Source organism: Sceloporus occidentalis, unplaced genomic scaffold (assembly GCF_023333645.1).
Source record: "Sceloporus occidentalis isolate IW3139 unplaced genomic scaffold, rSceOcc1.0.p SCAF_9, whole genome shotgun sequence".
Lineage (NCBI taxonomy): Eukaryota > Metazoa > Chordata > Lepidosauria > Squamata > Phrynosomatidae > Sceloporus > Sceloporus occidentalis.
The window spans coordinates 2691704-2713748 of NW_028316989.1; the positions used below are offsets into that span (position 1 = coordinate 2691704).

General features: G+C 45.1%; 1 protein-coding gene across 1 annotated transcript in view; it reads left to right on the plus strand.

Annotated features, from left to right (window-relative positions):
- Positions 1-21021, plus strand: part of KAT6A (lysine acetyltransferase 6A) — a 60346-nt gene extending 39325 nt beyond the window's left edge. Inside the window, exons 10-17 of the mRNA XM_089538540.1 lie at positions 3001-3142; positions 3749-3910; positions 5410-5503; positions 8841-9072; positions 10591-10795; positions 11372-12103; positions 13068-13365; positions 15734-21021. Coding sequence (XP_089394666.1) covers positions 3001-3142; positions 3749-3910; positions 5410-5503; positions 8841-9072; positions 10591-10795; positions 11372-12103; positions 13068-13365; positions 15734-18411 — 4543 coding nt within the window. The 3' untranslated portion in view covers positions 18412-21021. The remainder of the gene's footprint in view (positions 1-3000; positions 3143-3748; positions 3911-5409; positions 5504-8840; positions 9073-10590; positions 10796-11371; positions 12104-13067; positions 13366-15733) is intronic.
- The last annotated feature ends 1024 nt before the right edge of the window (positions 21022-22045 follow it).

The following is a 22045-nucleotide window of genomic DNA, read 5'->3' on the forward strand; positions in this document are numbered from 1 at the left end:
GGAGATCTTCCGTATACCAAGGCTTACGTTTGGAAGCGGGTCTGAGAGGGCGCTTGGGAGCGATACTGTGTATAGCCCTCGAGAGACCGGTATTCCAGATACCAGTCAGGGCATCAACAGAGTCGCCGTCGCTTCCAACCATGTACCCCTCTAGGGCTTCCTGGAACCGGGCAGGTTCCATTAGCCTTCGAGGGTGGACCATCCTAACAGGTCCACCACCCCCGGGAGGGATCTGGGTAGAGACCTTGATTTTCACCTCAACCAGGAAATGATCCGTCCATGGCAAGGGGGAAATATCAAATATTTCCGCCCACGGATTTTCCACATCAGAACAGAAAACTAAATCGAGGGTATTACCCGCGCAATGCGTAGGACCCTGGATTAGCTGGGACAGGCCCATGGCAGCCATGGTATCCATGAATTCACGAGCCGCACCGGATGGAACATAGCTGGCCGTGAGTGAGATGTTGAAGTCACCCAGGACAAGTAGCCTGGGTGTCTCCAACATCAGCTCAGCGACCAGCTGTGTCAGCTCGTTAAGGGAGTCCGTTAGCGCACGGGGTGGCCGATACACCAGCAGAATCCCTAGACTGTCCCTAGCTTTAAGGGTCAGGTAAATACACTCAATATAGGATGTCTGTCTAATGTGGTTCCTAGTGAGGGACACGGTGTTCCTATGTATCAAGGCCACACCCCCCCCCCCGCCCACCTAACCTGGGCTGGTCCTTCACCGAGAACCCGGCAGGCAGGGCCTGAGCCCACACAGCATCCCCTTCAGGCCCCAACCAGGTCTCGGTAATGCAAGCCAGATCACAACGACGGTCCTCCAACAGGTCGTGGAGGATGTGGGTCTTGTTGTTAATTGATCTGGCGTTGCACAGGAGCAGCGACAGGGTTTGTGGCACGGTTGGAGCGACCCTCAGGTTCCTTAGGTTGGGAGGGGGACCGGAAGGAGAGATGGATATAAGGCATCTATCTCGCCTTCCCCTGGAACGCAAGTCCCTCCTCCCACCACCATACCTCCCCCTGCCCCACACTACCTCAATAGGAGCTCCGCTCAGAACGATGTCATCCCCTTCCTCCCCAGCCCGCGCATTCCCGCCGTCCATACCCTCCCCCCCACCCACCCTACACAAACAAATAAAGGGCAGAGGTAAGACACTGCAGACATCCTCTGCCCAATCTAACCCACAGCTTCCCTAGCCCCGTAAAAAACTGCGCAGCTGCGCAGCTGCGCAGTTTCGGAGTCCTGCTGGTGCTCCGCAGTCCGTGGGTGGCACTCCCGGGGCGGTGCGCAGCTGCGCACCTCCGACACCCCGGGAGGAGGCCACCCGGCTGTAGAGCGGCTTGGCCGCGGGCTCCGGTGGAGAAGCAAAGGGGGCGTGGCGGGGAGGTCCGACAAGCGGCTTAAGAGCTCGCCGCTCTCACCTGGCGAGCTCCACAACCCAGCCTTCCCCCCAGAGTCTTAAAGTGCCCCTCTCCGGCTGCCGTCCAAGGGCCCAAGCTGCCTGTGGCAAAGGAGTCCTGCTGGTGCTCCGCAGTCCGTGGGTGGCACTCCCGGGGCGGTGCGCAGCTGCGCACCTCCGACACCCCGGGAGGAGGCCACCCGGCTGTAGAGCGGCTTGGCCGCGGGCTCCGGTGGAGAAGCAAAGGGGGCGTGGCGGGGAGGTCCGACAAGCGGCTTAAGAGCTCGCCGCTCTCACCTGGCGAGCTCCACAACCCAGCCTTCCCCCCAGAGTCTTAAAGTGCCCCTCTCCGGCTGCCGTCCAAGGGCCCAAGCTGCCTGTGGCAAAGGAGTCCTGCTGGTGCTCCGCAGTCCGTGGGTGGCACTCCCGGGGCGGTGCGCAGCTGCGCACCTCCGACACCCCAGGAGGAGGCCACCCGGCTGTAGAGCGGCTTGGCCGCGGGCTCCGGTGGAGAAGCAAATGTTCGAGAGCAGCAGCAAGTTGCAGAAACAAGGGTTGGAAGACACAAAGTTTTAAATCCCTACCCAGACCTCTTTTAGCCCCTTCCTTCAGCTGGTTTTCTTTTCATGCTTTCCAAGAACATTGCCCATATATTTAAGACCTTTGCAATTGAGAAGGTTGTAAACTTGCTTTTAATAAACAAAACACAAAAGCCCAGGCATCTAGCCTGTCGGACTAAGCTGGGTTCCTCTTGTTTATCACATAATCTTGACATACTTGTAGGTACAGCTCTGCTCTGCTTACAGACAGCAAAATATGACATTCAGTCACACGTGAAAGGTAAATTCAGAATAGTCAGCTTTAAATAAAATTACCTTGCTGAAATGCTTTATTGGGAGGATTTCTTTATTTCATTTATTTAAAACATGTTTATCGTTTTCCTCAGCCAAAAAGACTTCCAAATTGGCTTATGTACCATTAATAAAAACAAGATATTCCCTGCTTGTGATACAAAGGAAAAAGAGTTGTGAACAAGTAGACTTTTAGTACAACTGGTGGAATGGCACTGTTTTTCATGTCATCTCCAGCTAAAGCCTGCCAGAATGGCTGCTGGCTACTTAATGAAACAGGAAATAAGTAAAAGAGTGGAATTCTCTTAATCGTATGTGTTTTGAAATGAGAGTAATACATTATGCAACTGCATATTGAGCAGCATCAGAGCTCAGAAAAGCTGAAAGTAGAACCTAAGGTCTAATTCCTTGCAGGTTCATATCGAATACTAGACAGGTTTGGCTGTACTACAGACTGAAGATGATCCCAATAAGTCTTCTATGGAGGCCTCTTGTCTTAGTATTAGAACCCAAGCCAAGCCAAGCCATCTCTTATCCTGCTTTTGTGCTATATTATTATTATTATTATTATTATTATTATTATTATTATTATTATTATTATTAATCATGTGTACACTCAGCTTTTAATGCAGAGGATCTTTTGCTGTACTGGAGAGACCTGCAGTGATTGTCTCACTGAGGAGTGTTGCAAAGCTGCCATGTATTTTGTATCTGAAGAAACGTAAACCCTCTCTCATTTGCAGGCTGCCTAAGCTGTACATTTGTGAATTCTGTCTCAAGTATATGAAAAGCAGAACTATCCTGCAGCAGCACATGAAAAAATGTGGTTGGTTTCATCCTCCGGCGAATGAAATTTACAGGAAGAGCAATGTTTCTGTCTTTGAGGTAAGTTTCTGAAGTTACTAACTGCCCTTCAAGTAACTGCCTTGATGGAACTGTGAATCTGGGACATAAGCGGTTGAAAAGTTTCAGAAGCAAGCTCTCTTACTAAGAACTGGTTTGAGAGCACAGAGCTAAAGTTGTAATGGACTCTAATCATCATATGTTGAGAATCCTATCTGTTGGAGTGATGTAGGAGGAAATTCACATGCATAATGTAGCTGTGTGGAATGGAAAGAAGCGGATGTGGAAATGGTTAAGTGGGCTTGCATATTGTCTTACATACTGTACTCCAAGTTGCTGTCTTCCAAAATGGCTTTCTAAATTGTGAGGTATCTGAGCTATGTTGTAAAGACTAAGTCTTTCAGTGATTCGGATTAAGATCATGGGGATTTGGCCATATTAATCTATTTTCAGAAATGGTTTTCTCATCCGTAGAGTGCTGGTAGTTAGAGTGACCAACATCACACTTTTTTTTTGTTCTTTTAATTCTCAAAGCTACATGTTGTTGTATAGATTCAGGTATAACCCTGCTTAACCGTTGGAGTATTTGTGGCTTCCTTGCTCGCAGCCTATTTAGGATAGTAACTTAACCTGTTCTTTTTCTTGAAGGTGGATGGGAACGTCAGTACCATTTACTGCCAGAACTTGTGTCTATTGGCGAAACTCTTCCTGGATCATAAGACGCTCTATTATGACGTGGAGCCATTTCTTTTCTATGTGCTGACACAAAATGACATGAAGGGCTGCCATCTCGTTGGCTACTTCTCCAAGGTCAGCTTGCAGAGATCCAAACTGCATTTAGACTCTGACTTGTAGATGTGATATTGGTATTCTGTAAGCACTTAGCAGTGGTGCTTTTGTGTTCTCCCTCATTCTCAGAGTGAAGTAAAGTCAGCCTGTGTATATTCCATGCTTTAAAAAAATAAAATCAGATCCTGCACCATGGTATTCCAAATATTTTGTGAATTAACACTGAAGCAACTGCAAGCTAAGAGTGGGGTTTCTTTGGCCAGTGCTGTTTTCTGTATGATTATTATTAAATTATTACTAACATTCAAGGAACTATACAGCCTACTGCAATCCCATACTACTCAATATCCTTTGGTAACTGGTACGGCTTGCCCGCAAGTAAATATGATTGGGATTGAGTTGTAAGTCTAATAATGCCAATTGAAAATAAGCCAGTTTTAAGTGGCTCTAAAACAATTCTCATTTCACATAACTGTACGTGGTTTAACCAGTTCAGTGATCTATGAAATGATGAGTGCAGTTTTCTGTGCACTTTTAAAATTCTGTGCAGACAAAATCCTGGGAAGTGAAGCATTTAATAAGGCTAGCTTTCTCTTTATCCTGTTGTACTAAGTGTATCCTCCAAGGAGCATGAATTCCAGCTTGGCGGCTCTGAGGGGAGAGGGTTTTAAATGACTTCCTAGTCTCTTGGGTGGCGAAGAGTAGAGCTAGTTGGTGAAGTAAACATTAATTGTTACCTCCACTGGGCTTGTTTCTCAAATCAGATGCTGATCTCATTTCAAAGCTTTTGTTTGCACTTTGGAAAAGAGACTATTGAGGCTGACTATGGCCTTAGTATTCCTCACTGAAAGTCTTTACATCCCCCTCCCCTCCCAACCCAACCTCAGCATAGAAGCGAGGAAAGTCAGAGAAAGGAATTGTGTGAGCTTAATCTATGGCTCTGCCCTTTTGTCTTTACAAACACACAGATTGGATTTTGATTTTGGGTTAAGTGCCCTAATTGTATGACTCCTTAGGTAGCAGCAAGGATTTTTGTTCTACTCTAAACACCTTTTTGGGGTGTGGATGGTACTGTGCTTTAAGAACAAAGTCCTGAAATAATGACTTGATGGTAGTATGCACAGTCTTAGGGTTTTTTAAAAAAACCTTTACTAGAGGAGTGGGCTGGGAAGACTTCTGTGACTGAAACCATTGAAAGCGAGTCCCACTTGGAACAGAATTTACTGGGCTAGATGTACAAGTCATCAATTTTGTAATAAGCAGGTGCATGTGTTCCTTGGCAGTTCATTCATCCCCCCTCATCCTGGCAGTATTTGAACTAGTGGCAGTGGCTTATTCTCTTTGCTTTCATTGGAGACTTGTTTTGGGGCTGATGCTCCTGAGTTTCCCAGTGGGGCTATAACTGTGTCTCTTACTGGAATATTCCCTCTGAATTAATTACTAGTCCAGAAGAATTTCCTTTCCATCTCACTAATCCCTTGCTTTAAAAATCTCTGTTTCTTCTCTCTGTCTCTCACCAGGAGAAGCACTGCCAGCAGAAATACAACGTTTCCTGCATAATGATTCTTCCCCAGTACCAGCGCAAGGGCTATGGCAGATTCCTCATTGATTTCAGTAAGCATCTTCTCATTTCTTTTCCTTTTTTCAAGCTTTGTGCAGTAATTGAGGAAGCCACATCGTATTTCAGCAATGAGTTTATGTTGCAGTGGACGTCAAGAACATCAATTGTCTTTAATAGTTACCTTTTGGGATTCTGGAAAACACTCTTTTTCTGCTGATTTATGTGGAGGCATACATTCTTACACTTAATATTTTCTAAAGAAAATACTTTCATCTGTATTGAGTAATGTGTGAACTGAGTAATATGGTTATCTATTTTAATTACAATACAATTCAGAGACACACCATGTTAGTCTGGATCAACATGCAAAGGGATCTTGTAGCACCTTAGAGCTTGAGAGATGGAAGTTGGTAACATAAACTTGTATAGACGTAAGTCTGCTTCATCACATGCGTCTGATGAAATAGACTTCAAGTCTATGAAAGCGTATGCTACCAACGTCTTTCAGCCAGTCTCCAAGGTGCTACAAGATCCCTTTGCATACTGTTTTAATGATGATATTCTGACCGGTGTTTGCTTGTTGTTGTTTTTTAACTAATTGCAGTAAGAAGGTCTGGTACTTTTAAAGTGAAGCAGAGATTTGAGATATCATCATCATCATCATCTTTATTACAGCCAACATGTCAGAAATTCACACTGTGTGAATCCTGAGCTAGTGTTTTAATGAAGGCAACTGTGCCATCCCATCAAAGTCACACTGGTCTGTTTCCAAGAAAATTACTGTGCTTGGTAAAAAATCTTGGGCAGAATTAATTGGTAGAATTAGTTGTTTCCCTGAACATTGGTTAAATCCATATTTGTACCTCTGAACCAACTTGCTGCAATTGGGCAGAGGGTTTTAGCACTGTAGACCTTCGTAAGGAAAGAGCATGCAGTTGAGGTTCTCCCGTTGATCTTGGAGATTGAGCAGCTAAAACAGACCACTAAAGTATCCAGCTTTTAGTCTGTTTAAGGCCTTAAAGACAATAACCAAGCACTTTGAATTGAGCATGGGAACTAATTTGTTGCAGTTGAAACAATAATTGCGTCTTATTTGAAAGGCTCAAAGACAGGAATACAACGTGCCAAGTCTATGCTTTCTCAAAGGAGAGAGAAAAGCCATTTCCAAAGCCAGGCAAACCAACTGTTTGCTTAAGCCTTCCAGCATTAAACAAGGTTGTTGCTCATCAGTTGTCAACATTGATTGTCATCTGCAGTTGAATGGTTTCCTGTGTCAGCAGTCAGCACTCTTACTGGGATACTGTTGTTCAGTCTTTGTCAGGAGCAAACCAAGTTTAACTCTGGAATTTTCAGTGAGAGCCCCCCTCCCGCCGCCATTTCTTTTACATTCTTTAATTATTTGTGTTGTTTGATCCTGTAGCTATCTAGCATGTCTTAGAGCTCAGCATGCATGATCACTGGTCTTGAGGCAGTTTGTTTTCTTATCAGATTACTGTGACAGAAGTGCAAGTTGAAGGCTTGGAGGGGAAAAAACCACTGGATTGTGAGGCCACTTGACTTTGTGTTGCCTTTAGATAACTGATGTTATGAAACAGGAGAGGAGCAAGATGTTTGAAACCAAATGTTGAAAAAGGCAGACAAGATAAGGAGTTGTGCACCCCGTGAGATGAAAGGAATGATGTTACTCATAGTGTGATCTAGTAATCCTTAGAGACTTTTGTAACCTTACTTGTGCACTGGAATAGCCACTTGCAGCAATAACCAGAAAGCCTCAGCCTCCCTCTTCAGTGCAATATCTAGTATCAATCACTTACATCTTTAAAACTTCAGGGTTTGATTGCTGTAATATACTCTAAGATGGGTTTGGTTTTCAGCACTTTAAAAAGCAGCTGCTAGCACATAACTGCGGGTTGCTGTCTGAAAGAGTAATTTATTTATTCATATCCTGCCTTGTCCTGGGACTTGAGTGGTTTTAAAAAAATCAAAAGAGATAGAATTGGAAGCTCACAGAACTCAAAACATAGAAAAGTTAAAATATAATTAAACTGTGGATGGAATCAAAAGCATGATAAAAACGTAAGAGGAATAAGAACAATGCAGCACATGATTAAAAGCCCTTACCCATAAACAGCCATTTCACAAAGCTCTGCTAGAACAAAACAAATAGTCCTTAAGGGCTATTACTAACCCTTAATAGTCCTGAACTTGCTAATAAAAGAAAAAGTTCCAGTCTAAGAAAAAGCTTTCCAGTTAGAGGTTTCCATACTACATAACAATCTGTGCCCCTCCCTTTCCATTCAAGTTGCTGCTCATTACTTTGTCAAAATGCAAATTGTCGTTTGTGTCAGAAATAGTTCTTATAGAGCTACGCTTCCCTTATTTAAGGATGAAAGAAAATTGATGTGAATTTTCTTTTTTGCAACTGTTTTCCTAGTGCTGATCAGGAGAGTCTAAGGTGACATGTGAATTGTTGTGACAAGTTCGGCTCTGCTGCCTGCCTCCCCAACGCATACTTCCTCCATGTCATTGCCAGCTCAGCCAGCAAATTCCAGTGGGATTGCAGCCAAATCAGGGCCACTGAGAAATGAGAAGGGAGGCATCTGCATGCTCAGGGGAAACCAGCGTTTGCATAAATACCAAACCAAGGAAAAAAATTGGGCAGAAACAGTCCCAGAACAGCCCACTAAGAACTGAGCATGCTCAGTGACCACAGTGTGCGGCTGGGGTGGGGAACATAGCAGTAAACAAAGTGGTGTGCAATGGAGGATTCTGGAAGAAAAAGCATGGCTGTCTGGCAGGAGCACTCCACCTTGCACTGTTTTGTTTGAGGTCTCACTTGTAAGCCGCATAATGGGGGAAATCTGCCACCTAGCGGCACTGTTGTCTTCTTAGTCAGCAAGCATCCGATGCAATAATGTTCCCTGAATGTAGTGTCTTTCCTTGTAATCCATCAGCACTGGCTTCTCTTGTGTGGTCACTTGAATTGGGTCCAAAACCCTTCCTGATGTTTGAGGGAGCAACCTTTTCTCTGTTGAAACTGAGCTTTTGTTTGGAGGGTTTCACATTATAGAAGGATTTTACATTTCTATTTATTATTGCAAAAATTCAACGTCTTTAGCACAGATTAGCATCCTATGTCTCTTTGGCTGACTGAATCTGTCTTGAAGGGGCAAAGCAGGCACTGGTGAGCCCCAAAGAAAGAAACCCTGGGCCATACTGATGGTATCATGGGGGCTGTTTCCTTTTATAGAGATACCACTGTGGTGCTTCAGTTTCAGACAGATTCCTCTAGCTGAAAGCCACAGAACAGCAGCTCTTGTTGTGTTGATAGGGCATGGCGCTTTACTGTCTTACAAATCCCAGCCTTCAGTGATTTCTGCTTTCTTTCAGGTTATCTCCTATCAAAACGTGAAGGCCAAGCAGGATCCCCAGAGAAGCCATTATCTGATTTGGGTCGTCTCTCCTACATGGCTTATTGGAAAAGTGTAATCTTGGAGTGCCTTTATCACCAAAATGACAAGCAGATCAGCATCAAGAAGCTAAGCAAACTGACAGGCATCTGCCCTCAGGACATCACTTCAACTCTACACCACCTGAGGATGCTTGATTTCCGTAATGATCAGTGAGCATCATAGCCTGGTTATTTCTATGACAGGACCAGAAGAGCCAAAAAATTGGCAAGATCCATGAGCAAAGGGAGGACTGTGCCTCATTCAGATGCATGCAAAAACATGCAGGGATGTGGCGGAATCCTCTAGCAGTAGAGTAAATAATGCAAAATATTTTTAAACGTTCAGAATTCACAGGCAAAACTGCAGATCACCTAAATTTTCATAATGTGTGCATATCTCTTCGTAGCAGAGAATCTGGATAGCCTAGATACAGAATTGTAATATTTCTATGGACATAGAACCCTAGCCATGAGCTCTCTTAGTTTAACAGCTCCAGATCAGAGTGAAAAGCATCGATCAGAATAAAATGGAGAAGGGTAGTGACATAATTGGCGTGTCGATGGCCAGTACTGGTTGCATACATAGCCTTTTGGAGGTAGAGGGTGGTGTGTCATAGATAGCATGTGGAAGAGGAAAACATGCTTTGCTGCTTTTCCAGTCGATTTAGATATGCAGGGAAGATTGGCAAGTCATGTGTATCCAAGTGTCTTCCTTGTGTTGACTAGCAGACCAAGTCACCAGTACATTGGCAAAAGAGTAACAAGCCCTAGTGAAGCAGACTGCCCTTGAGACTATGAATGACTCGAAAACTGACATTCTGTACCCAGACTATGAAAATTCTGCTTGAAGAGCAAACGGGTTCTGCAGACATCCATAGTTACTTTTATATGGCATAATATGTATTGGTAATTACGGAAAGCAGGAGATAAACTCTACCAGCAAGAAATCCTGCTTGGTAGACTTTTGGCTTCTCAGCCTTGGGCAGCCATAGCTAATATATTTTAAAATTTAATGCCAGAATCGTACGAGCTAAAATAAAAAGGGAAGTCATGTAGTTCTCCAGATGTTGTGGGATTAAAACTCCCATCAGCCCTATCTAATGTAGCATATGGTGTGGAATGCTGAGAGTTGTAGTTCAACAACATCTGGATGGCTGCATGTCTCCCGCTCAGAGCTAGGATCTTCTTTTTTTTTCCTCATCCAAAAATTCTGATTTGTTAGGTATCCAGTGTTTCTTGTATCTTAGAGTGTAAGTAGCAGAACTCTGTCAGGAAGAGAAGCTGTTAAGCTTTCAGGAGTACTGAGAAATTCCTTTTGCTGGGGGCCAGAAATTCAGAATTCTTTGGAAAAAAACCTTTCATACTTTCATTCCTAAACACCCCATCTTTTGCATCTGTTGTAACTTTCATTTCAGTAAGATTCTACACTACATTGAAGAAAGATTAGTGGGAAAGAAGAGTTAAATTGCTGTCCAAAATGTGGCAAAGCATGTATGAAATAGCATCAGATAGGGATTTGGGAGCTATATGTGACTGTGGTGAGCTATAGGTGCCCTGCAAATACTGCTTTCTTGGGATGCTCACATCATTTATTTGTTTGGTTCTTCTGGTCACTTTTCCTTTCCTTGCATCTCTGTGTGTATTACCTGTACTCAGTATCAACTGACTGAAGATCGTGTTTTGTCTTAGATTTGTGATTGTTCGGCGGGAGAAACTCATCCAAGACCATATGGCGAAGCTGAAACAGAATCTCCGGCCTGTCACTGTGGATCCAGAATGTCTGCGCTGGACTCCAGTCATTGTTTCAAACTCGGTCGTTTCTGAGGATGAAGAAGAAGAACCTGACGAAGGGGAAAATGAAGATCAACAGCAGCCAAAGGAGAGAGAAATAGAGGTCAGTAGGAAGTATATTTATACTAGTACATGTTTGCAAAGTAATTTAATACTGTGCTATCTGTGAATGGCAGGTTGTTGTGAACCTGGTCACAAGATCATTTCTGTGGACTGTTTCTTCCAGCCAAGACTTCTTAGGAAGGTTGTCAGGGCTTTCTAGTATGCTAAACGTTTCTAGTATGGCCACATTGGGTCCCCTGCATCAAGAGAAAGACAGAATATAAATCAAATTAAATCAGATTAAATGAATACTCATTTGAGTTAATAACAATAGGTTCCATTTTGGGAATTCACTGCAAAGGCTGTTCAAATGAGAGGAGAGAAAAGGGAGGGAATGTAGAAGAACACATAATGGATGCAAAGACAGAGAGTTGGATCAGAACAAGAGCTGTAGAGGTGAGGGAAGTTAAAACATGCATACTGCTTCGATAGGAAGTTTCTTCCATTGAGCCTGTGGCCTGTAAATGAAACAGGAACTGTCTTCCTTCGTTCTTTATTGTCTGATTTAAATAAAAAATTAAATAATAAATAAATAAATCTTTAAAAAATCACTTGCATCTATTTCCCCCTACATCAGGTGATAAAGTCTCTATCTTGGGAAAGAAAAGAAAGAGAGTCTCGCTTTCCCCTGGAGAGTGAAAAAAAGCCAGAGGTTGCCCCACCCGCCAATCCTGTGCGGCCAAACAAGCAAAGTCTTCCTCTGGCTGGCCTTCCTGCAAACAGCCAAACACCACGAAGGGGCCGATGGAGTCGGAAGAGCAAAAAGCTGCGAGAATCCTATGCTGAGAAGGAATCAAAGCTCCTTTTAGAAGAGAAGTCGGCAATGGCCAGGGGGGGTCGGTGTGGGGAGTGCCAGGAAAAGGCTGCTGCCGCCGCCGCTGCTGCTGCTGCTGCCGCTGCTGCCGCCTCTCGAGGGAGATTTGGGGAGAGTGACGAGAAAATGGCTTCTTCCCAGGGACAGTGTGGCAAATGTGAGGAAAAGGTCCCAGCTCCCCGCAGGCACTTCCATAAAGATGAGGAAAAATCTGCTGTCTCCCAGGGGCAATATGGCAAAGGGGAAAAGCCCTCAGCAACCCAGAGACGGTACAGCGAAAGCATGGAGGTTTGGAGAGGGCAGATGAAGACCCTTGAGCCCCTGAAAAGCAGAATCTCTGAGGACTGTAGCAGGATACCCCGGCGACACAGCACTCCTGCTGACAGGACACTGCCAAGGCACTTCAGTGAGAGCAGTGAAGATGAGGAGGAGGAGCCCATCAGCCCCTGTTCTAATTCTCCACCAGTCCTCACCAAACCCACGCTGAAGCGAAAGGTGCGTCCCTTGCATGCTGCAATTACATTTTCTCTCACTAGCTTCTTGGCTATGCCCCTTTTACTGCTCTTGAGTCCGGTGTGCCTATTTATGTAGGGAGGTTCTCTCAGGGATCATGTACAGAAAAGCTAATTTCTGCAGTCTGTAAGTTCTGCAGATGTGGTGTTCTGCAGTTGTTTTTGTTCTGCTAGTCAAGGGAAAGGGTCAGGGATCTTGCAGAGTGTCATAGCCCCATCTGCTCTCTCTGGAGGTCTTCTCAGCTACCCTTTTGGCTTCTGAGATTTGAACAGGTGTGCTTTCTTACCTATTTTAGCCCCTCTTATTCTAAAGACAGCAAATGGTAATATTAAGCAAAAAGAAATCAAAGCAGAAACTTGTGTCTTGGACTTTACATCTGAAAATTCAGTCTGCTAGAAATGGATGCTATTGATATTCAGACCACTAGAGTCATTAGGGGCAGCCACTGTAAAGTGAAGCAATATTTTATTGGTTTTCCACTCTTAATTATGCTCTCTTTTCAGACTGAGCTGTGGACACTGAACTAATTCATGTGCCCTGGCTGCAAACATTTGCAGAAAATTTGGAGTTATAATGTTAGAGAAGAAAGGGATGACTGAAATGTTGCAGCAGCTAAGGCATAAGGCAGATATTTCTCCCCATGGTCTATTTCTCCAGTCATATTGCTACATGGGGCTGCAATGGTCTCTTTTGGGGTGGCTATATAAATTGAAATAACTGCCCCCAAAAGTGAGCAATGAAGTTGCTTGAGGCCCAGCTACTTCCTGTCCATCTTTGGGAATATACAATATGCTGCATATTTGAGTAAAGTTAAGAAAACTTTTTGAGGATAAAAGATGCCGATTTTATGCTCAAGTTGTTTATATGAAGACCACACAGTTCTGGCAAAGAGATTTCCATGACTGTTTTTGCTTTTGATAATGCTTTGCCCTTCCCACTTTTGCAGAAACCCATTCCTCGAAAGCGGAGGGTCCGGAAGCGCAAGTACCACAACAGCAGTGTGGTGACTGAAACCATCTCTGAGACGACGGAAGTGCTGGACGAGCCTTTTGAGGACTCCGACTCTGAGAGGCCCATGCCTCAACTAGAACCCACCTTTGAGATGGAGGATGAAGAGGATGAGGAAGAAAGTGAGCTGTTCTCCAGAGGATACCTTCGGCACCTTTCTCCCCAGGGCTCCCTTAGGCACAGGCCCTCGTCAAAGAGAGGATCCCAGGCTGCAGAGGAGTCAGATGATGCCACTGGTATGTTTTCCAAACAACGCTGCAAATTGGTGTGTGGTTCTATCTTCCTTTGTTGTGATGGACTATGTACCTCATTGGTGTCCATATAGAATGTGTAGGATTTCCTGGCTTTGGGAATCCATGATTTACCCTACTGTTCTGCAGTTCACAACATCACCATCATTCAAGTATAAAGTCCAAGCAAAGGCTCCTGTTGTCCTACGTTCTATCTGGTGGTAAGAACATGAAGGCTATGAAGTAAATCTTAGTCATATGGTCTTATTTGTGTTCATTGAATTCATTTGCCTAAGTTCTTGAAAAACAGGGCACATGCATTTGAGTCCCTTAGTCAATAGACACTCATTGAAGGTGAAGGACATTCCATCATATAAAAAAAATGTTTCTGGCTTTCATACTTGTCTTGAACTTTGTAAGCCATCAGAAATACTTTGCAGCATTTCAGCCAAAGACCTGTTTCTAAGGGGTGCATAGAATGGGCAGTGCAGTACATAGTGTGCAGTATCCTTCATTGCCCTCCTGGCCTTGATTCTCAGAAGTAGATTTACAAGCATCTGTAAGTATCATAGAATCATAGAATAATAGAGTTGGAAGAGACTGCAAGGGCCTCCCAGTCCAACCTCCTGCCATGCAGGAAATCCAAATCAAAGCATCCCCAATAGATGGCCATCCAGCCTTTGTTTAAAGATCTCCAAGGAGGGAGATTCCACTACACTCCGAAGCTTTTTTCTGGAATTGAAAAGTTATAAAAGCCTTCCTTAGAGAACAGAATATTAGATCATAAAACTAAGTTTCTTGTAATACCACTGAGGATAAATATGGTATGACATGCATATTTTGTGCAGCCTGTGTGTACTTATTTTGTTCTAGCTCTGCAACCATCGGTTCATTTGTTACCCAGCCATAATTAGAGTAGAACTGCAAATTTATTCCTATGATAGACTGTTAAATTGTACTTGTTTGGTTCCACAAGGCCAGCAGGAACCAGTGTGGGGAAGTTGGTACCAGGCGGTAGCTTCTTAACCTTCCCCTAAAGTGCTTTTATACCCCTTCTTTAATGTAGACAATTAAACTGCATTTAACCTCTTAAAATGGCAATTGGTGAGACCAGAAACTCTGTTAAATACATCTATCAAGCTGAGTAGTTGTGTAATAACCTATTAGGCAATCGCTATGTTTTATTAACTAAGGTAGCGCCTTGTATGCCCAATTGCTGTAAAATACTTGGCTCTAATGCTAGGTTACTCTTTAAAGAAATACATTACAGAACATTAAAAGCTGCTTCCCAGTTTGTGCCACCTGGGAGCTGGTGCTTGCAAGATGGATGTGTGTGGATTGAGTCAGTGGGGTAGTGATGCTGGAAGATTCCACCTGGCATTGAGTGCGAGAGTGACTTGATTGGTTTTGGCTCCAGATGACCCTCCTAGGGAAGCCCCACTGGCACAATTCTTTGGGGATTCCCCCCCCCCCCCCCCCAGCTTACCAGAAATGCTAGTAATAACCTTCCTAGCTGACTGGTTTGTTCACAAGATAACCAGGTTACCACAATGCACTTTGAACATCTAAAATGTACTGCATCACTGATGGACAACCTACTTGGCATGTGTGCCACAAGCATAAGTCTCAAGCCAAGAAAAGCCTTGCCCTGGTGCATGCTACAGTGTTATGCACAGGCCACCCCTTATGCCTTACAAAATCCACAAACCAGAGATACCTTTATTGGCCAACCAAAATCCACAAAATACATCTTGCAAACTTTTGAAGCTCCACTGGCTTCTTTATCAGGCAAAGATGTTTAAGATCATATGGGAGAGGGAAAAATAGTTAGCCACAAGCCTACATTTTGTCAGAATCTTCGTGTTCTCAGTTCAGGTATTGTTGGAGGGATATTCATGCAGGCAGACCCCCTCCACCTTTTGGCCGTGTGGGTGCTCCAGGAAAAGAAAATTAAGTTCCATTAGCAAGACAGAAACACACACATACACACACACACACACGTGAGACAGGCGGGGATACTTATTTTGTGGTGCTGAGATTAAGGATATCCCTGTTAGCCTGTGTGCATTGGAAGTTATGTTAACTGTTATTTAATGGTGATAAAGAATGAAATTTTTTTTTTTAAAAATCTAGGTGCTGCCTTTAATAAGAAGTGACAAAGTAACTGAATTGCAGGTCATCTTTCTTTTGCGCCAGAATATTAAAGCAGAATATCTGTTGAAGTTTTGGTCATTGTTGCTAATATGTTTAATTGATATTAATGGACAAGTGGTTGATCATATACAGAGTATTCAGTTACTAGCCCTGGTAAATAGGGGTTATGGGTCCAGCCATTTAACAAATCTTTTCCCCCTGTCTTTTGCATATTCTTCAGATTCTCCCACCTTGAAACCAGTCTCTGTGCTGAGAAAATGTGAAACGAAGGATTCTCCACTCCAGCCGGACACTTCCACACCTATGAAAAAGAAGAAGGGTTGGCCCAAGGGCAAAAGCCGGAAGCCTATCCACTGGAAGAAAAGGCCTGGCCGCAAGCCAGGATTCAAGCTGAAGAGGGGGAAGGTTCTAGCCCCCTCCCCAGAGGAAGTAGCAGATCCCATGGAGGCCACTTCAAAACCAGGGCGCAAACCAAAAGTGCAGGAGAAGGAAGAGCCTGTTGATAAGAAGGAAGAACTTCTGCCTGTAGCAGAGGAAAGAAAAGAAGAAGATGGGCCTACTGAGGTAGGGGATCAGGGAGAGGAAGAGGAAGAGGAAGATACACCTGCCAGTGAAGAAAAAGTGGCTTCTCCTCTAGGTAGTAGCGGTAGCCCAGCAGAAGAAGTAAAGGAACCAGAAATGGAGGAAGAAGTAGAGAAGCCACAGGTCCTGGAAGAGCAAAGGCAGTCTGAAGAAGAGCATCAAGAGATGGAAGAACCTGAGCGTGACCAGGAAGAGGAAGAGGAGGAAGCAGCAGCAGCAGCAGCAGCAAATGAGAATGAAGACCACGATGCGGATGATGAAGAAGATGACGGCCATATGGAATCTACTAAGAAGGATGAACTGGAAGAACAGGCAACGAAAGAGGAGCTGAAGGAAGAACCAGATGTCCAGGAGCCTTTTTTAGAAACAAGCACACAGGATGGTAGAGAGGAAGATGTGAAGAGCAAGAGTGAGGGAGAGGCAGATTCTGAGGAAGAACAGGTGTCCCATGAGACATCTGTGGGGTCAGACCCTGTTCCCGGTTCCGAAGATGACCAAGAGGAAGAACAGCATGCCAAGGAAGGGCTGATTGAGCTAAAGGAGGAGGAGCCAATCCCTCATAGTGAGCTGGACCTTGAAACTGTCCAAGCAGTGCAATCCTTGACGCAGGAGGAAGAGAACCACGATCATGAGGTGGCCTACCAGGACTGCGAGGAGACCCTAGCGGCTTGCCAGAACCTGCAGAGCTACACCCAAGCTGAAGAAGATCCTCAGATGTCGATGGTTGAAGACTGCCAGGCCTCGGAACACAACAGCCCCATCTCCTCTGTCCAGTCTCACCCCAGCCAGTCCGTGCGCTCTGTCAGCAGCCCCAGCGTACCCAGCGCCCTGGAGAGCAGCTACACCCAGATAAGCCCGGAGCAAGGCTCTCTTTCCGCTCCTTCTATGCAGAACATGGAGACCAGCCCCATGATGGATGTGCCTTCCGTATCAGACCATTCTCAGCAGGTGGTAGACAGTGGCTTCAGCGACCTCGGCAGCATCGAGAGCACAACGGAGAACTACGAGAACCCGAGCAGCTACGACTCCACCATGGGGAGCAGCATCTGTGGTAACAGCTCCTCACAGAGCAGCTGCTCCTATGGGGGGCTCTCCTCTTCCTCCAGCCTCACCCAGAACAGTTGCGTGGTCACCCAGCAGATAGCCAGCATGGGCAATAGCTGCAGCATGATGCCCCAGGGCAGTGTCCCACCTGCCACAAACTGCAACATCAAGTCCCCTCAGAGCTGTGTGGTTGAAAGGCCACCAAGTAACCAGCAGCCGGCAGCACAGCCCTCACAGCCCCAGGCCCAAGCCCAGCAGCCTCAGCCCCCACCTCCAACGCAACAACAGCAGCAACAACAACAACAGCAGCAGCAGCAGCAGCAACAACAACAGCAGCAGCAGCAGCAACAGCAGCCTCCATTGTCTCAGTGTAGCATGAACAACAGTTTTACCCCAGCCCCAATGATCATGGAAATCCCTGAATCTGGCAGCACCGGCAACATAAGCATCTATGAGAGAATTCCCGGGGATTTTGGTGCCGGCGGCTACTCCCAACCCTCTGCCACCTTCAGCTTAGCCAAGTTGCAGCAGCTGACCAACACCATAATGGACCCTCATGCCATGCCTTACAGCCATTCTCCTGCGGTGACTTCCTATGCAACCAGCGTGTCTTTGTCTAACACAGGCCTGGCTCAGTTGGCTCCGTCTCACCCCTTGGCGGGGGCGCCCCAAGCACAAGCCACCATGACACCCCCGCCCAATTTGGCATCCACCACCATGAACCTCACCTCGCCCCTTCTTCAGTGTAATATGCCTACCACCAATATTGGCATCCCCCACACCCAGAGGCTGCAGGGGCAGATGCCGGTCAAGGGGCACATTTCCATCCGCTCCAAGTCAGCCCCACTGCCCTCAGCCGCTGCCCACCAGCAGCAGCTCTACGGCCGCAGCCCTTCTGCTGTGGCCATGCAGGCCAGCCCCCGGGCATTGGCCGTTCAGCGGGGCATGAACATGGGGGTCAATCTGATGCCGACTGCCCCTTACAATGTCAACTCCATGAATATGAACACCCTGAACGCTATGAACAGCTACCGGATGACCCAGCCCATGATGAACAGCAGTTATCATAGCAACCCTGCTTACATGAACCAGACCGCCCAGTATCCTATGCAGATGCAAATGGGAATGATGGGGAGCCAAGCCTATCCCCAGCAGCCTATGCAGCCAAACCCTCATGGGAATATGATGTACACTGGCCCCTCACATCACAGCTACATGAATGCTGCTGGGGTGCCCAAGCAATCTCTCAATGGAGCCTATATGAGAAGATGAGCAAGAGAAACTTGTGGTCTTGAAACACACACAAGAGACACACCTACACAAAACACACACACAGAAAACTAACTGAAATCGCTATAAATAAAGGAACCTTTTATACTGACAAACCAGAGACAATGGACCTTTTTCCAGTTAAATATTGCTGTAGATTTTAGATGGGGTTTTGTTCCCTTTTGGTTTCTTCTGTTCTGTTTTGTTTTGTTTTATTTTTAGGGGGCCTGGTCTTTATTCTTTTCACGTTTCGTGGGGTTCTCTTGTGTTGGATCTTCGTTTTCCTCCACAATCCTGGAACACTTCACAGTTCAAATCCATTTTTAAAATGGGCTTTGGTCTTTTTCTTGTTTCGGTTTGGTTTCAGGGAGGGGATTGAAAATGTGCGCAAGACCTTTCCATAATTTTAACACAGAGCCTTACTTTGCTGACCAACTGGGCAGAGTGCGTGTAAAACAGTCATCATCTTTTCCTATTCTATGCCATGTCCTCTTCCTCTCCCCTTACACCTAGCTCCGAAGATGGCCTCATCTCTAAAGGCTTCTGTCCTTCCCTACCTTCTGTGTGCTATTTCAGGGCCAACAGAAGGCCTTGATGTGGTGACTGAGAATGGGATATGGAGCCCAAAGCAAACTCTCTGATCCTCTTTTACCATCTCTTTTCCCTGCTCAAATCCCCCACAGCAATAGGAATGGTTTATTTCCCCCCACCCCTCAAAGCGTCCTGAAATACGGTTTAAATGTAACTTTTAAAAAGTGCACCCATCCACCATACCCTATACAGATAACTGTTAGTCTGGCCTAGCACCTTAAGAAAGAGCTTCATGCAGTCTTCACAAGGGGTTTGGGAAAAGGAGAGCACTGCAGCGCTGTCAGAGAAATCTTGACAGCTGAACCTTCTTTGAGCATGGCTGTGCTTTCCAGCCAAGATCTCCAAAGCTCTCGCACAGAGTGCTGTCCCATTGCTTTTGGAAGCCGGAGCAAACACTGAGCTTCCCACCTTCTCTCTTGTGCGGGTCTCCTGCCGGGAGAGAAAGTGGTGGGCATCCACCCTTTTCTCCAACGCCTCCAAGTTGCATCAGTGGACTCAAGCATTTCTCCAAGGTGTTCTCTCAGCTGTGTGTGTGAGTGAATGAGAGAGAGAGAGAGAGAGGTTGTGCGTGTGTTGTGTATGTGTCTTAGCAGGTAGAGGAGTGAACGTCAGGGAGACAACTGGGGCAGGAGGAGTCCTTGCTCTGCAGTCCATCCCAGCGGAGGCCAGGTCTGCGATGGCACACACCGTCGGCTAACTGAACACGGAGGGGGGGGAAACATAGCTTATCCTTCTAATGTAAAGTTCTCTCTGTATATTCCTGTAGAGCTACAGATGCACTTAGAGTGACTTAGATGTGTAAAGAATTCTTCTTCTTCTTCTTTTCTTCTTCTTCAAAGAAACCTGAAAGGCAGTTGTGGAAGGAGGGGAGGGAAGGTTTCAACTGCACTAGAAAAATACAAAGGACTTCCTCTGTACTGTTCAGTATATTGAAACGTAAAATTAAAGGCAGAATCCCAAGGGCTTCCAGCCCTCGTTTTTTCCCTCTCTCTCTTAGTTCTTGAGCATGTGTACAAGGCTGAGCATAGGACCTATGTCCCTGTATATATATATATCTACGAATCCAGGCTCACCACATCTGTGTCAGAAAAGCCACTCTGGCTGCCCTCTCCTTCCCAGGCTCTCCTCTGTGCCGGCGTTGCGCCTCGGGCGCAGGTGGGTCGGGCGCGGGTTTGTCGGGGGATTGAAAGTGAAGCTGTTGGCACGAGGGCCGTGAAACTTCTTGTTTTTTATTTGTCTGCTGTTACCTTTTTTCGGTTTTTGGGTTTTTTTGTATGGTTTTTTAAAAATCAATTGGGCAGCTCCCTTTTTTCCACAAACCTTTGTGACTGTAGAACTTATTGTAGAGAACCAATGTTCTTTTCTATATTATTATTAAAAAGAAAAAGAAAAAGAAAATATCCGACACAGTAATATTGGTACCTGTCATTTTTTTTCCACTTCTGTTTAAGAAAAAAATAATAATAATGATAATAATAATGATAATAATAATAATGTATTTTTAGCAAAAATAAACTTGGGTAATCTTCTAAAAGAAATTTAAAAAAAACTCACTGTTAGTGACTTTGATGCCTTTTAAAAAAAAGAGCTTTTTCATTTCATTCCATCTTTAAAATTTTTTATCTTTGTTGTAGAATATTAAAGACTATTTTAAGAAAGATGAAAATTCTCTTTAAAGAGATCTCTAGAGTGTGTGACTAGAGCTCCAGATGCCTCTAAAGCCGCATGTACAAAATGAAGCCGCCGCGTCTATTCCTGTCTGTTTATATTTGCTTTTCCTGTTTTGTAACTTCTTTGTACTTTGTTCTTGGTGACTTGTAAGCTTCAAAGGGGAAGGGGTGCCTGGATGATGATCAACCCTTTGTAATTCTCCATGTCATGCGCTCCTTGGGCTGGCCGGCCTCCCTTCCTCTCCTTGTATGTAATATCACTTTTTCCCTCCCCCCTTTCTAGCAAGTACTTTCAAAAGAACTCTGTACATTTTAACATAAAAAAAAATAAATTATGTTGAGCCATTTTGGATGTCTGGTTTTGCACATGGCATTTTTCTTCTTCTGAGCGGTTGGGAGAGTTGGATCTTGAATCAAGAAGCCATGGATGGATTCTGTTCTTTTTGGTAGTGTAGACCAGTGATGGTGAACCTTTTGGAGGCCGAGTGCCCAAAGTGCAACCCAAAACCCATTTATTGCCCCCCGACTTTCTAGTAACAAACTCTGGCAAACGCTGTGCTGGGGCGATGGCACATGTACCCACAGAAAGGGCTCTGAGTGCCACCTTTGGCACACGTGCCATAGGTTCGCTGTCACTGGTGTAGACACATGCCATTTTTTATCAGGCATGGCGAGGCGCTGGGTACTTGGGTCTAAAGTTGGCGGAGGCTAAAATGCCACCTCCGCGAGGGTGAAAGCAACCAACCCAACCGGGCGGCAGGATGAAGAAGCTCTCTCTTGCACCCAAGTAGTAGCCATCTGGGTTGGAAAATGGAGCTGTGCCCAGGAGCTATCCAGCAACCTTTACACAACCGGGGAAAACCAATAACTAAAAGTAGTAGATGCCTAGTTTTTTCTGTTTTTCTCGGGTGATGTGGCCATGTTCTAGAAAAGTTTCTTCCTGACATATCGCCAGCACCTTTCTCTGAAGATGCCACTGCCACAGATGCTGGCGAAACGTCAGGAAGAAACTCTTCTAGAACATGGCCACATGGCCTGAAAAACCCACAAAAAACTATGGATGCCAGCCATGTAAGCCTTCGACTTTACATTAGATGCCTCTTAGGCAACTGCTGAGAAATTAATGGTAGCATAACTCCTGGTTACGGGAGGAAGGAAGGAAATTTATTGACGGTCATAGACCAATAAAAGAAGATGCCATTTACAAAATTTAAGAGTCACATTAGATTAAAACAGTATAAAATGATAGTACAAAAAACTTAAGCTTATGTGTTGAGTATTGAGTTTCAAAAGCAGTTAGTAAGAGTACCTGTCTATGCCATCTGTTCTCTAGTGCTAATCGTAGTTCTTTGTACAGTCGGCCCTCCTTATCCATG